Source organism: Triticum urartu, unplaced genomic scaffold (assembly GCF_056163025.1).
Source record: "Triticum urartu cultivar PI428250 unplaced genomic scaffold, HENAU_Tu73 scaffold247, whole genome shotgun sequence".
Classification (NCBI taxonomy): Eukaryota; Viridiplantae; Streptophyta; class Magnoliopsida; order Poales; family Poaceae; genus Triticum; species Triticum urartu.
In genome coordinates, this window is record NW_028260419.1 from 27,501 (window position 1) to 43,070 (window position 15,570).

Genomic DNA, 15,570 nt, shown 5'->3' on the forward strand with positions numbered 1-15,570 from the left:
TGCATAAGCAAGCAAGGAACGGAAGGCATGCTAACTACACTACTAGAGTCAAGAAAAAAAACTACACTACAAACCAAACTACTTGAGTAAGAATCAAAGCTTATTGAAGATGCTAGAAAATCTATGAACAAGTACCAGGTTAGTAATTCAATTGTGATATCTTCTGCAGCGTTTTCTCTCTGTTGCTATTCTCAGCACTTTTGAAAGTATCTATGCAAAGGAATTAGTATTAAGAATAGCTTGGTTTGGTGCAAATGTAATATAAAAAAGGCATTCCCCTATATGCTGTTAGATGTACTGCAAAAAGGTCAAGTTAAAGAAATATTAGGAAAATTGTTTCGGCTGTCTGTGCTATCATTTTTCTGGAAGCTTTTAAGCCTGTTGTCCAGATGCTGCTGCCTAAAAGTCGTTCTTGTAAATTGTTTTCTTGTGGTCTTGTTCTCTGTATTGTTTTTGGAAACAAAGTACTCTGTATTGTTCATGTGCTGAACTTCATAGTTGGAGGTAGCACAGCAGCAGCAGCTACTCTCACCAGGTGCCTTTCGCCAAGGATACCGTCAACCGATTAAACCTTTGCTAATGGTGGAATTGCCAAACCTTTGCCCATGCCGAAAAAGAAGCCAAGTCCGATTCAATAATTACCTTTCTTTTGTCTCTATCTTTGGACTGAATCAGAATCAGAAGAAAAGCAAGGCTATCCTTCGTTGCACACCTAATGGAAAGCACTGGCTAGATTTCCGATGAAGGAAGCCGTCTACTAACCGGAATACTACAGCAGAGGACAAAACTAGGGACTTCGAAAACGAGGATAGTTTGCCAGGTAGGGATACCGTTGTTCGAATTGAAAAAAGATACCTTTCCCCAGAGAGATAGGATTCGAAAACAAACCATTCATGAAACTCATGCAGGAGCATGCGGTGGTCACATTAATGACATGCGCTAGCTAAGAGAACTTCTTAAGTTAGGGTACTATTGGCTGGCTTACTATGGGGAAGGGGAGAAGGCAAGCCGCGTATGGATTGATCCCTAATTCAGTTCTTTTTTCGTGGTTTTCTTTCCATCTCACAACTTCCATTTCTTGAGCCGACCTTGCCCGCTGGAGGTATGATTCCGATCTTTGAATCGAATTGGATTTTTTGTCTTAAAGTGAGGGCGATGAGTGGGGAAGGAAGCTGACGATTTTATTAGTGTGTAAGGTGGCCCCGAGAGCTGAACCAAAGCCGGCCGTTTCGAGACCAGGGAGCTTTAACAGTTTCTACTTAAACTATGTGTTCAGCTATGTGTTCAGATTATGCTATTTTATTAGTAGCTTTCGGTCTCGATTCGCCCTTACCTCGGAGGGATCAACTACTTCGCTTAGGCAAAAGATTGAAAAAGTCTGTATCTGTCTACATGTGCCTCCGTCTATGTTACCCCTTCCCCGGAAAGGAGATTATACGTTTAGTAAAAAAAAACGAGAATAAAAAATCAAAAGAAAGAAGAGAAAGAACTGGGAGTTGGCGCCTACATAACAGGTAGCTTGCTTACCAAGCCGTCCTGGCAAGCTCCTACAGTTCTCTTATTACTCTTGACTTGACTTATTAATAAGAAAACTACTCACTAACAAAATGAAAGACGATCTAGAATCTACCCAAGAAGATAGAGAGTCCCACATACGAGAAAAGGTCACAAATGGAGTTGAACCAAGTAACATTGCAAAGGCATAATGATAGTAGGGTCGGGATATCCCCGCCCTCCGAACCGGACGTGAGGGTCTCCCCTCATCCGGCTCTCCGCAGGGGAATCTCCACTCACTGCTTCCCCTAATATCCTCCCTTTACCACATCATGGGGGTTTACAGGAGATCCCAGAGACTCGCTCGGAAAGGCTGCTATACCAAACATTATTACTTAACTACAAAGAAAGAAAAGACTATAGTAGTCACTAGACTGACTATAGTAGTCCGTCCGGCTGCTCTTGCTTAAATCATTACTCTTCATTCTCCCGTGCTCTAGCAATTGCGCTCCCTAGACCACTACCATTTAGTTAGGTAGGGACAATCAATCCATAGTTACGGGAATAACGGAATGCATGGGGATAAAAAAAAATAGAAAAATGAAGATTTTCTATGAAATCCTTTCTTTCCATAGATGTATCTGGTCTGAGACGGTACAGTACTCTACGAGAGGAATGCAATGGGATGGATGGTAGAGGGCTGCCTGCGCCCAAAAGCGATGATTCACTTGTCCCCTTGTCTATAGGGACCTTGTGGCATACAACCGCCACGACTCCTGCGTTATAGCCGCCCCTTTCTCTCTTTCTTTTGACTGCCTCGTGGACGGACGAAAGAAGGGAAGTTACAGAAGGGGGCAGTGAAGGCTCGCCAAGTAGACAGCAAGCCCCCACCCCGTCAGTCCTGTGTTGCCGTAGCGTGCCCTACTTCAATAAGGTATTACCTCGCCGATTTTAAAGGGGATGGGATTGGATTCATTCACTTGCATTCCTGCTAGCACTACAAAAAGCTCCGGTCTTAACGCCCCTACGGAAGCTGTGCAGCCTTTCCTCGGGTTCGTAGAGTCGGGTTTCCCGTTTACCCCACAACGGAGGAGCCGCCCCCACCAACCAAAGCAGGTAGGCGGCCACGGTTCATAACGCACTCTTCGCACAACAGATCCACTTTGAAGTTGACTTATTCGCTCGGCCAATCGTCGGAATGTGTACGAGATACCATAAGGGCCCAATATCTCAATAGCACCCTTGTCTAAAGCTTCGAATGAGACTGAATATCCGAAACGCAGGAACGATCTGACTAGAAAGTCATTCAAAACTTGATCGAAGAACCAGCGTTTATTGAAGAAGCTATAGAGTCGATTACAAAAAGTACTAGTTTGAAAGGCTCGTTGGAATTGATCCGCTACGAGATTTACATTATACGCTAGAGAAGCACCTGAAGTACTAAACAGAATAGGTATTAGTTTTGTAATGGTTGGGGCAGCAAACTCGGATTCGGCAAGAATCTCATTTTTTGGTAGTACGAAGGGGGAATTGGCCCAAAAAATTGGATAGGGGTAAAGACGCAGCCGGGTGCCGGCGGCTTATTCAAGTGCCCCCCGAACCGCGCGAAATGGTCGCCTATTACACGGCTCACAAACTCTGCCTGGGGTGGGGCTACCTATTATTCGTAGGCGGTACGTACGGCGCACGCAGGGCCTCGGTTTGCTGCGTGGACTGTCTATGCATTTCCTACAGAGTGTAATGGAACCCAGCTCAGCTCCGCCGAGCCAAAAGAAAAGAACAGAACAGCCGGAGGCGAAGAGTAGAGTATAGCCAAGGGGCTTTCGTCGTCCGTAAAGGACCTAACGGAAGACCGTGCTCCGAAGTGTGCACTTCGAGTTTTGTTTTAAGAACACTTGGCCTTACCCCTTCATTTTGAGCCATGTCTAGGTAGAATCGGCAAGATTGAACCGAGGCCCGCCCGGGCACCGCCGGGGGACAACCAGACCAACCAGTAGGCTTTCTTTCCGAAGTTTCCTCCCGGGGCCCTTAAATCATTGAATTCATAGGCATAGGGGCGTCCCAGGCAGTGGTTCATTCAATGAGAAAGAAAGACAGGAGGGCAGGATTCGTCGTGTCGGGCTAATTCATTCTGGGAAAAAAGGGGGAAGGGAGTCACCTGAGCTATGCGAAGGGAAGGAAGTCGTGGGCTGAGCCGGAGGTCACTTTTCCCGATCCATCCCGAAGGGTTTTTTCCCTCTCTCGCCCCATCATCGTACCCAGTCCTGCTATCGGCTCAGCCCTATCTATTCATCTCTTTTTTTTTACATGGAGATTTTTTGGATCTCTCTTGTTCATAGATCTTGAAAGCGGATCAATAGAAATTTCTCAAAGGATCTATCTATAGAAAGATCTAGATCTCTATCATCATCTATCTCTATATCTAGATATGGAAGAACCCTCGAAGCCTGTCCCCGACGACGATGCCCCCTGGGCGAAAGGAAAGGGGCCGCCATTCTCTTTCTTTCTTCAATCGTTCCGATCATTTCTCTCATTCCCTTTTGTTTGTTTTTTCGGGTTGGTTCGTTTCCTCCTCCTATCTACGCAATTCTCTGTCTTCGTTCGTGATCATCTTAGGCGAAAGGATAGGTATAAATTTTGTGGAGGGGCGGCTGTGAAAGGGCGATTCCCCCTTTTCCATTGAAGTAGGGAAGGGGGTGATTGATCTTTTTTTGAATCAGGCCTTACTGACCAAGTGGTGGTATAAGCTTCATTGCGGATGAAAAGAAGTCCTTGTGAGCGGAGCTACAAAAGGAAGTTCAAGCTCAAGAAATCCTCTCAATAGGGATTGGGCAAGCAAGCTGTTTGTTTATTTGATCTTACCCGGTTGTGAGACGGGACGTGAAGTCAACCAAGTACATGTGTGTTCATAGTGTCCCCGGCACCTTCCTCCTAGCTGAGTATGGATGCTGAAGTTAGCTGGAGTGTGGGGCGAGTGCGTGGTAGATGGAACTCCTATTTACCGCATTTCTTCTTGCACTTCCAACTTGAAGAGGAAGAAGCATCTCTCTTTGCATCTTCAATAGATAGGAAAAAGGATCTTGACCTGAAGCCTTCGACCAAAGAAAGGGAGACTTGGTGAAGTCAGAGGTGGTTTTCCTTCCCTAGATTCATGGAAGGACTTTTTGAAGTTTGAGTGAGGAAGGAAAGTAAGGAAAGCGGGAAAGGTCCGATACAAAGGAAAGGTTGCGAGGCTTAACGATTTAGAATATAGCTGTTGAGGTGGCACCTGTTCCCCCGGGGCAGGGGTATATGCCCGTAGCTTTCTTCTGTCACTTCTTTCAGATCAATGAAGTGGAAAAGTAATAGAGTAAGGGACCCTTGTTTACAAAGAAAGCTGTCACTCCAAGAACTCGAAGTCAAGCATCTTCGGGAATATCCAGATTAGTCTTCAACTAGAGAAAGGATAGGAATCTCCTTTGCTGAGTTTTCTTCTCCAGCGGATGTAGCGGTAAAAGATTCTATTCTTTCCGCGGTCTAGTTACGTCTTTCCTCTCCCTATCTAAAGAGCTCTATTAACATAGACCCTCTCCTGACTCTCTATCATTTTAAGAAAGCAGCAAATCCTTCTCTCTATTCTACTATCCGATCTCGTCTGTTGAAAATCGATCTGAAATATGGTCATATCTTCGTTATCCCAATAGTAAACCTTCTTACTTCTCTTCGCATCTCGAAAGACGCAAAAGATCTGTTATTAGCTTATTTATAAGCTGTCGAAGGTCCTTAAAAGCCTTGATTTTTGGCTTACGGCTTACTTGCCTTTTTCCTTAAAGCCTATATAGACAGACATAGACTGAGGGCATTCTGGGCATCCATGCTCCTGGCAATGGCAAGATCCGAGATGTCAGTTGCTTGTCTTCAAGCCTCAACCTTATTCTGACTCCTACTAGGGCAATCAGGTTTAAGTTAAGCCCGAACAGCTTAGTTTTCCACTTCTCTTCCGACACAAGCTTCTTTGCCAAGCCTTCCCCATCAACTGGAAATCCAGTAAGAAAGGCAAGGGGCGCAACGGCAAGGCAATCTCAAATCATAATGGGAGTTTTAGGTTTATTTAGATAGATTCGCCTTTGGGGTTGTTACAGAATCGGTTCTTCAAGAAGGAGCTCTTAGTACGGTGGATGCATCGAATGCAAGCTGTAAGGAAGAATAATTCTCTTAGCAGACAAGAATGAAATTCAATTAGTCCCACACTTCCCGCAGGAATCGAAGAGTACGCAAGCACATTCATTTAATGGGAAAGCTTTCCTTGGCTAGGCCCCTATGAAGAAAGATGCCAATTCCCAAAAGCAGTAACAATAGCAATAGCAGTAGGAGTAGCATTAGGAATTAAGACCGTCAGGCCTCATTCATCAAAGTAGCAGTCCTTAGGGGCTGAAAAGAGCCCAGATTCCCCGCAACAAGCTTGGAAAGGAAGAAGACACGAAGGGAGGAGTTCCGCTTAGCCTTTGCTCCTCTTTGATAGAAGTAGCTCTTTTGTTTGCCAGAATGGCTTGTTAGCAAGAAAATGCCTTCTTAGGAAGTGAAGAAGAATACGCCTGCTTGAGAATGCCCTCTTGTTGTTCTCGAAAGATGGAGGGGGGCAGATTTCACTAAGGAAAGGAACTGAACTAATGGACGAGGAGGAAGAGAATATAGAAAAATTGCCGACATTCAAGCATACTATAGATGTTCCAGAACTGCTAAAGGGAAGTTCTAGTAGAAAGGACAACTAAGCGAAAGGCCTTCTTAGAAAGGCGGAGTGACAGGTAATGCCCTATTTCCTAACAGTGAAATCTAAGATCAGACAAGAAAGAAGCTAAAGGCTAGGCAAAGAAGACGAGGGAGAAATCGTAGGTGAAAACGTTGGGTTACCAACTCGGGTGGGTTCTCACACCAAAGTTCCTTTGTTTCGGGCAAGCCCAATTACAAACAAAAGAGAAGGTCGGTCCCGTACTCAAACCAAATCAGAAGGGCGGTACTCACTCGGATGGAAGAATCCCAGGTCGGTCCCATACCCGAACAAAGGCTAGACCGAAGGTCCCGTCCCACGGGTTAGGTGCTTAGCTGAAGGTGGAAGGCGAAGCCAAGGCAAGAGCAAGGGTTGAAAGACAATATAGAAGAATTCCATCTCCCCTATTTGTTCCATTCTCAATGGTTGGTCAAGTTGAGATGAACTACGGGAATCTATATATGGACTTCAAGGTCAATCAACCCATGCAAGGAAACTCGACGGAATTTGTTTTTTTATGGATTCAAGCAAAGAATGAGAAGTATGGCTTGGCTAGGGAAGCAGTAGTAGTGGCAGAGGTCGAGCTTTGAGATGAGAAGAGGGCTGAGTCGTCTAGCTTTTATTCCAAAATCACGTATCACCGATCAGCCTATTCGAGAGGAGCTGCTTGCCTTGCCCACTTCAATAAGGAAGACTCCATCCATCTAACCCATATCCATTGGAACCAGAAGCGAGTGGTAAAGTCACCCTTTGGCTAAAAAAACGATTTGTATGCGTGGCGCAACACACACCTCTGCAAAAGAAGAGAAAGAACGGAAAGAAGCAGGCCCACAAGACGACAAGTGGATTGAATATCCTTTGCTTTCGTCACCGGTGCTATTGAATCCGCATTTAGAAGAAAGAGCTCCGGGACTGAATTGCTTTGAGTGGGGCTTGCCCATTAATTAGATCACCTGAGTAAGCCAAGAAAGACGAAAGCGATGGATGTATGTGACAAAGAGAACTTATGAACATGAAAGCCAGCCTGTTCCCTAAATATTTTAGGAAGCGAAGAAGACAGAAAAAAGTTCGGTAATCTTCTCCCTTTGGTAGGCATTTACCCAAGGCACTGATATTATGAGTCTCTCGATTATACGTGAAATAGGGAGTTCAAGGTCTTATTCGTCTTTCTTGGCCTATGTGAATATGAGCCAATTCCGGAAAGTGAATAATTCACTATTGAAAGTGCAAGTCGACGTTCCTGATATGAAAGTGAAAGTGGAGTGAAATCTGGATATGAAGGTTCAAGTCCAGTTCCAATCTGGATATAAAAGTGCTGTTCAATCGTCGAAAGTGATCTCTCTTTTGTTGTTCTCTTTTAGTCCGCTTTTCTTTTTTCTTTCTTTGGAGTCGGGTTCTTAAGACAGGACTGGAAATCGGGTTTTCTGAATATCTCTCTTCCGGAGAAGTCAGTTTGTTCGAGATCGAAAGAGTGCCCTCGAGAGACTAGACTGATAGTAACAGTAGTGCGCCTTCAGTTGAGGAGAACTGTTCACAAGCAGTGGTTATGAGCTCTTTCTTGTGGAGGTTCAGAATAGGTAATTCCTTCACTTCAGTTGCACTAGTGGATTGAATAACCTTTTCTTTAGTTCTAACAAAGTGCATGTGTTGTTGGTTAATAAAAACACGAGTTTCGATAGGCTGGAGGAAAGATACTATAAGTAGGACAAAGAAAGACCCTATAAGAGACCGGAACTCAATACGATTCAACCAATCAAAATTGCTTTGCTAAAGATACCCGTTCCGCTGTTCCTTTACCGGCAACAACTATTGAATAACAACCTTCGCTTTGCTTTCGCATCGGATCTCGGCATTAGCAAATCTAAAAATAGAGTAGATCCCGGGGCGTACCTAATGGTTTCATTGATTTGAATGGATTGATCCGTTGTACCGTTGTAGGAATCCTCATCCGATGTACGAATCCCGTGGAGGAAGTGGGGAAACAAATCCAATTATTTGATTTTGATAGGAGCAGTGCCGGTATTGAGGGTTTCTCTATCTCTTCACTCATGAAGTTAATACAAGTGAGGATTGATTTCAGTTATTCATATAAGAAATAAGAGGAATAAATAATCTCGGGGAAGACAGGCTTTCTCGCTCTCGGCACATCTTCGCTAGGGATTCTTCTCTACCTTCTTGCGTTGAGATGCCATCAACTCTTTCCTGGGGAATCAGGTCAATACAATACTCTTGGAAAAGCAAGCTATAGCAGATCCTTGAGTATAGAGAAAAAGGAATGGAGTTTCATTAGCTCTCTGCGCACATCCAGTATAATACCTTTGCGAGCCCCTACGGAAAGGGGTGCCGTGTTCTCTTTACAATGGGGGTGATCCTGGTTTCCAAAAGCTGCTGGTTGGTTGTATCTTTTTCTATTGGCAATCCCCAATCCGTTGCTTGTTCGTTACGAACAAAAGAAGCCGATACCAGTTCTGGTGTTTATCCAGCGGAGGCTCGTATCTCTTCCATGTGAGACCAGCGACCTCAGATCATCCCGGACTTATGTGCTGGAATAGCTTCGTTATGAGTTGAAGCAGCCTCAGCTACTATTCCTACTAAGGAGGAGTCGCCTTTTTCCCTCCCTTTTGCAATCCCATGTTGATGTAAGGAAGCTGCTTAGAGTATTGGCAAAAAAAAACATTACATGCAGGTCCAGATCTCCTTGCGTTCGTTGGTGGTTGACTACCGGGAAAGGGCAGAATAGCAACAGTGAGGAAGCATACCACCCAAAGCAAGACGTGAAAACCTTCTTCGTATCCAAAAGCCCCTTTTAGTCTGTCTGGCCTTAGTATTTATGATACATAATCGCATCTTCTCCCCCTTTCTCGTATCTCCACGGAAGTACAGTACTGGTATGATCGGAACTAGTATTTAGATATATGTGACCCTCTAGCGGTTTGACTCCGTTGATGGTATACGGAACTTCCTTCCTGCGAAAGGTCGAGTTCGTAAATCAAGCTTGTAGAAAAAGCGAGTACCGGTATTTGATGGTGATGGTGAGGATGACTAACCTCGCTCTTGCAACCATGAATATTTTCTAGATACTACGGGCATATACCTTCTTCCGAAGGGTCCCCGTCCTATCTTTTTCGCCTTCCGCTCTGGAATCGACTATTGGTGGGTTGTAACGTGAACCTATGGATCTCAATGAACAGCTTCGATACCACAAAAGGATGGGCAAGAAAGACAGCAGGTGTTGAGCCAAAGCCCTAGTTCATACACAATCATAATGTTGGTCAACCATCCGAACCGGGATTCCTGTTATTCATACGAAGGAACAAGAAAAGAAGAAGTATGGGATAAATGGTTTTTGAGTTGGGCATGATGAAAGCGGGTACAATGGCATTACTTAGAAGCTATTATGTCCTGTCTTGGCTTTAGCAATAAGCTTGTGCGACTGATGACTCCCTCCATCCCTGGCATCGCCAAGACTAATGGATAAGGTTTTGTCGCATCTTAATCGAACCGCATGCGGAGCTCAGCTCCTAAGAAAATAATAAGAAATATCTAGTTTTGTTTCATAAGTGGCGAGCCAAGGAATAAGAATACCGCCCCCTGATCTGTATTTCAAAAGCGGATTCAGCGCTGCAAGAAATAGAATTATGCATAGATTGACTTGTAAAGAAAGACGAACCGAACAGTGCTAAGCAAAGAAAAACTCTCTTATTTCTATGCTCGATTCAATCTCTACTCATCTGCTTTTAGTTCTACTTTCTGTATACGAAGTCCGAGCTTTTCGAGCTGCTCAGTTCTCGCTATGTCATTTCTTGGTTTTTAGTGCATTCACTCAATTCTCTGTGAAGTCCATGGACATGTTGTGGTTCATTGCAGAGAACAGCCATCACATGGATCAAGCTATAAGGAATCACCCGCGAGCGAGGGCAAGTCTCAATTACGGTAGGAATGGAATACACCAATCATAACTCTGGTCTGGTCCCTAGTTCCCTAAGTAGTTAGTGAAACTTCCAGCTGGACTGACTGGATTTAGAGCTTAATGCTCCTATCTTTGAACTAGAATCTTAGCGCTTATTTCATGAAGATAGCTACTTTAATTGATACAAGAATGCCTACTTTGGACCAATAGGATCTACTCCTACTTGAATGCCAATCCAATCTCTTTCCCAATAAGAATTCCTAATCCCTAAATCCAAGCAAGGCATGATTGTTAGTCAGGATAACCAGCTTACGTACCGCATTAAGAAGTACCGACTATGCTTTTTCCGCTTCTTGGTCAATAGGACCTACTTCTCTGGTAAAGTAACCTTCAAGACGGGTTTGGAAACTTAGGCATACAGCATAAAAAAGTTCAGAAACCTCCGTCTTTTGGTCCTATTTTATTCGATTCAATGTGGGAATGACTAAGACAAGTTAGGCGAAACAGATATGCATGCACCATAGAGGTTTATCCACCATAGGTTTGTACACAAGAATAGTAGTCACAGCGAGGGATACAAGCTTCTCATAGAGCCAAATTGAAATGGCAAGATAGAAATCTGCCGTTGGTGGAGATGGAAAGCTTTGTATATTCTACGCTCGCTTAGAGATGAATCATACTTGATCACTTGATTGACCCACTTGGTGCCATAGGGTTGCCTACTTTTGCGCTAAGGGATCTACCGCGGGCTGTGCCTAGCGGATCCCATACAGATCTATAACCTAGTCATTACTCAAAAGGTTTCTCGCTTGAATAGGCTGTAATAGATCCTTCGATAAGAAGAGGCCTAGCTGGCTTTATGGATCCTTCCTCGCAGAGATGAGAATGGAATCCAATAGAATCGAACATAGTCAAGTCAGCTCGAGGCAGAGGTATCCATCCTTAGGCCTGGACTCACGAGACCAGGTTGGGTGCGGAAAAGGTGATGAGAAGTGTTTGCATAGAATTTATGGGTGTTGGCTATTCCTTTCCTTGGCCATGGCCAGTAGAAAGAATGGAAACCTTGGCCAGTAGATGGAAAGGGTACGGGAATGGGGATAGGGAAAGTGTACCGTTTCTTGTTTTGGTATGGGTGCGTGCAACACTGATTATTGATCGAGGCTCGTAAAAGAAAGACTTGGGTTTGATAGATCTCCTAGACTAGAATCACTCCTTCCGGCATGCAAGACTTGAGTCGCCATCTCCATATCGGGGTCTGGGAAGCTCGTCTGTCTGTTTGGGGATTTCGATTTCCAATCTTAGGCTGTATGAAACAGAAGAATGAGAGAACTAGTTTCAAAGGATAGCGATAGCATTCCCGGAAAGTGAGCTTGACCCACGGATTCCAGAATGATGCAACAAGAAATGGTAGCTTTCTGTGTTCCTAGGTGGATGGGTAAAGGCATTCCTAAGATGAAGATGCGGATGAAGATGGGGCTGGGCTATTGGTAACACCATTCCAGGCTCTCCAATTCGAATAGATCAATGGCTTGGTCTAAGCTTCCCTTGGTTCTTCCGTTTCGAGAGGAGGGGTATCAGATTGTGCATAGGTTGGTGGGTCAGGCTCGGTGTGAATACCTTTTGTGAGTGACTCACCATTCCTGCTTGATCTGTCTCCTGCTCCAGCCCCTGCTCCTGCTAGAAGGGCTTACGACGAATAGATTGTTGGAATGGCTTTAAGTGAAAGGGAATCCGGCAGCTTATATAGCGCTAGTGAGAGGCCTCCTAGTCTATTTCGATGGACGTCTCCTAATCCTTCTTTTTCTATGGGTTCAGGAATGCCATGCCAATAACAGATAGAGCAGCTAATGGTCAAGCCAGAGGCAGCAGGTCTCATTCCAGACTCCACTCAGAATACCCGGCTCTTTTTCTAGACTCCACTAGGAAGACCTTGCTCTTTCACAGATACGGGGATCAGACATGGCTATCGCTTCGACAGCTTCTCCGGATGAAAAGACGCCGCCCAATGGATGGAGTTGGAGGGACACGGAATCCTGGATATCTTGCCTTGGTTCCGACTCTAAACCGTTCTAAACAGATTCTTTCTGCATACTGATGTTGGCAGTTATGCCTAGGTGATAGATGTATGTTGCTGGATTGGAAAGCTATACGATCCCTTTTATTCAATTATGACAGCTGAGAGGAATTTGGGATGGCCCCGCTAGAGTTTCCAAAATGAATCGAATTGAACCCTATTGTTTTTTCACTCTAAATTCCATAGTATCAATACAATAACCTTTGAGAAATTGTGAGAACGGGAAGATGCAATCATTTAGATGGTGAAAATAGCCGAGAGTTGAGCAACCCCTAAAAGCACTCACAATGAATGGTACCAGCGGATACCAACCAGATAGAAACATGCTGAGAAATCTCTGTTATAGCTGAAACTAATATACCAATCCTATCCGTGACCCTTTCCACATTCTTTTCTTAGTCACCTAACCTATGACTGCTTTTTCTTTTAAGCTTTAATAACCTTAACATTCGAATCTGCATCTGCTATTTCAGTTCTGTCTAAAGATACTATTCTTTGATCACTTGAAACATAGTAGAAAGCATCTAAAACAGATATTATTGTGGATTCCCTCTCCTTGTGGGCTGGACTCCTTTTTACATGGACAGACAGGAAAGTGGAATCTGAGGAATTAGCTGGAACAGACTCACCTTAGCTTTGAACGACTATATCCCCTCTTCTATCTACATATGGATATATATGGTCTTTAATAAAGGAAGATGATTTTAGCCGAGGACTAACACAGCTTCCATTTTGCAGCACATCTCTCAGTGGGAATAGCATCATCCATGACTTCAGGCACAGCTAGCTACGGGTAAGCACAAAAGGTAATGACGAGAGGGCCGTCCTATGTACCCTGAAAGAGAAACTATGTGATAGAAGCCCGCTTTCCCTCTCTTCTATCCCACCTAACCACTTCGGGTATCAGTGGCCTCGTGATCTCCATGAACAGAGATCACTACACAAAAACAACTATATGAAAAACTTGCTTGCTTCTTCGAATCTCGAAATAACAGAACATATAGAAAGTGTTTTTGTGATGAGACCATTCTCTTCGGGGAACCTATAGAAAGATTATCAGACGGCTTTCATGATATTATGCTTCCTTGCCCGTGTGGAACATGTGTGAGCATTATGTTTTTCCAACAAGTGATCCGACTGGAAGAAGTGTTATATGAGGACTTCGAGATCAAATAGAGAATCTGTCTCTCCATTCCTCGTGAGCCACTTATTTCTCCGAAATCAGAGATCAGAGTGATTTTCCTCCTTTTTCCCAAATAGTCGACGGTCTTACACCATTGGGATACTTCGGATAAACTGGAGTACATATATGAGAGACCGGTGCTAAAACCTTTTCTCGAGATATCTTCCAGATTCTTAGGGTCCTTGCTCCGGATCTCGCCCCCCCGGTGCGAAAGCAGTTGGTTCCGTAGTTTGAGAATTCTACTAATTCCAAGTATTCCATTATTATTATTAAATAAGAGAATATAAAAAGTAAAGAGGAGAAGACATAACCAGAAGAATTGTGAGAAATAAGTTAATTTATCAAGTTGAGGCATTTCGATTTGGATTTCAAATAAGAAAGAAAAAAAAGGATTTTGTGAAATTTAGGAGTCGTTCGAAAGCATCAAGAGGGAAGAACTCAGATAGAAAGGCAGGCGAAGTTGGCGGCCAACCTAATCCCCCTCCCAGTTGTACCCTTGTGCATCCCCTTCGTAAACGATTTCCACTGGATCTGGAGATTCCCCGGGTCCCCCCGAATCGTCATCTTCGGACCCTGAATCATCATCCCACCTTTTACGCTTCCTCGAAGAAGACGGGCCTGCCTCGTTCGCCCCATCATTTGCTTTTGTGCTTTCAGGGGATCCCGTGGAATGAGCCTCCTGCTCTTCCGCAGGCGCATCGGGGTCGGGAGAATCTGGTTCACCGAGCTCGGCGCGGCGAAACCGCTTCGCCAGATTGGTGGCTGTTGCGACGAATTCGCTTCCATCTCCGGCTTCCGTATAATCAGAGAAGATTTGTTGAAGAGTATCTCCTCCCTCACTATTCCACAATATAAGACTTTCAGTGAACGATCGCGCAGACTCACCCTCCTCTAAAGGAAGAGGAGTGCCTACTTCGTTAAATATTCTTTCAACCTTGGAAGTCAACTCCGAAATCATGGCTTCGGGATGGGCGGCGTGCGCCATTTCCTGCTGGAGGTCTGGTAGTCCGCCAACGGGAGGTTGGTCTATGGGAAAGTCACCCTCGTTAGGAGCATTGGTCATGACGAGAACATTGAGATCCGCGACATTCTCATTCCCAAGATGAAAGGCTATTCCTTGAACTCCGAATAAGACAACTAATGCCATTATTAGTACTGGCAACGCAAGACCAAACGATGGTATAGCAATGAACAAAAGAATGACACTTGGAAATAATGAACGAAGAATCATTGGAATTTCCCATCTTTTTCAGCTCTGCTCCCTAAAAAAAGGGGGACTTTCTAAAGTGACTGGGTTTTTTACCCAAGAACCTGCTATTAAAGAGAAAGAGACAGACTAACAAGAAACAGCCTTTACTTATTCCTACCTGGGACTGAACACCTACACAATAGAGATTTGAAGAAGTAACAACATTGTTCTTTTTAAGTACAGTAAGATTTCGACAAAAAGAATGGGGTCTTCCCCTCGCTTTGAGGGTCGCTTGAATTTGAGTTCGTTTGCTGGTCAGGATCGCCTCGAAAGCCGTTTGCGGGCGCATACGTTTTCTCGCTTCATTGTTATACGATTTTATTCAAACGAGATCCCTACCTACGACATAATTAGCGGGTCAGCCTGCCTTTAGCCTTGGAAGAACTATTTGGTTGGTACTTGATAATTTCTATCTGTGGCTACTCCGCGAGCCCTTGCAAAATGGGACTTCCCTAGCTATCAGTCTAAGAATGCTTCAACGAGAAAACAAGCTGTCACATGACATCGTCTACCAACTGAGCTATTTTCATCGCCATTGAAGCAAGTTTAACGCAAGCTCTACTCCCGGAAAGACATGAACTCGGTTCCCGTACTGGTCACATGCAATTAGAGCCTATCATCCGCAGATATGGGGCGTATGTCTTTACTATACGCATATTTTTATTCATCCGTGATAAATGAGTGCTTCTCAATCGTTCCAGTCCCATCCTTGCGTCTCTCTCCCGGTCATGCCGTCTTCTTCGAATCCTCCTTTACGATGGTGGTATTTTAGATAGCCTGAAAGGCCCCGTCAGCGATAGAAGCTATGGGTTTTTTACTTGCGGTAGACTGTACCTTTTTTATTTATTTCTTACCAAGACTCTCTTCTACGGAATTCCTGGCGTAAACCCCCGGAGGGCGTGCCCCGCAGGGC

The 15,570-nt window shown here is 44.4% G+C and overlaps 1 protein-coding gene across 1 annotated transcript; it reads right to left on the reverse strand.

Annotated features, from left to right (window-relative positions):
• Positions 1-13,734: 13,734 nt before the first annotated feature.
• On the reverse strand, positions 13,735-15,532 carry LOC147951561 (uncharacterized). The gene has a single exon (XM_087538375.1). It carries the CDS (start codon positions 14,637-14,639, stop codon positions 13,881-13,883), a length of 759 nt encoding a protein of 252 aa, XP_087394501.1. The 5' UTR covers positions 14,640-15,532; the 3' UTR covers positions 13,735-13,880.
• Between the last annotated feature and the right edge of the window lie 38 nt (positions 15,533-15,570).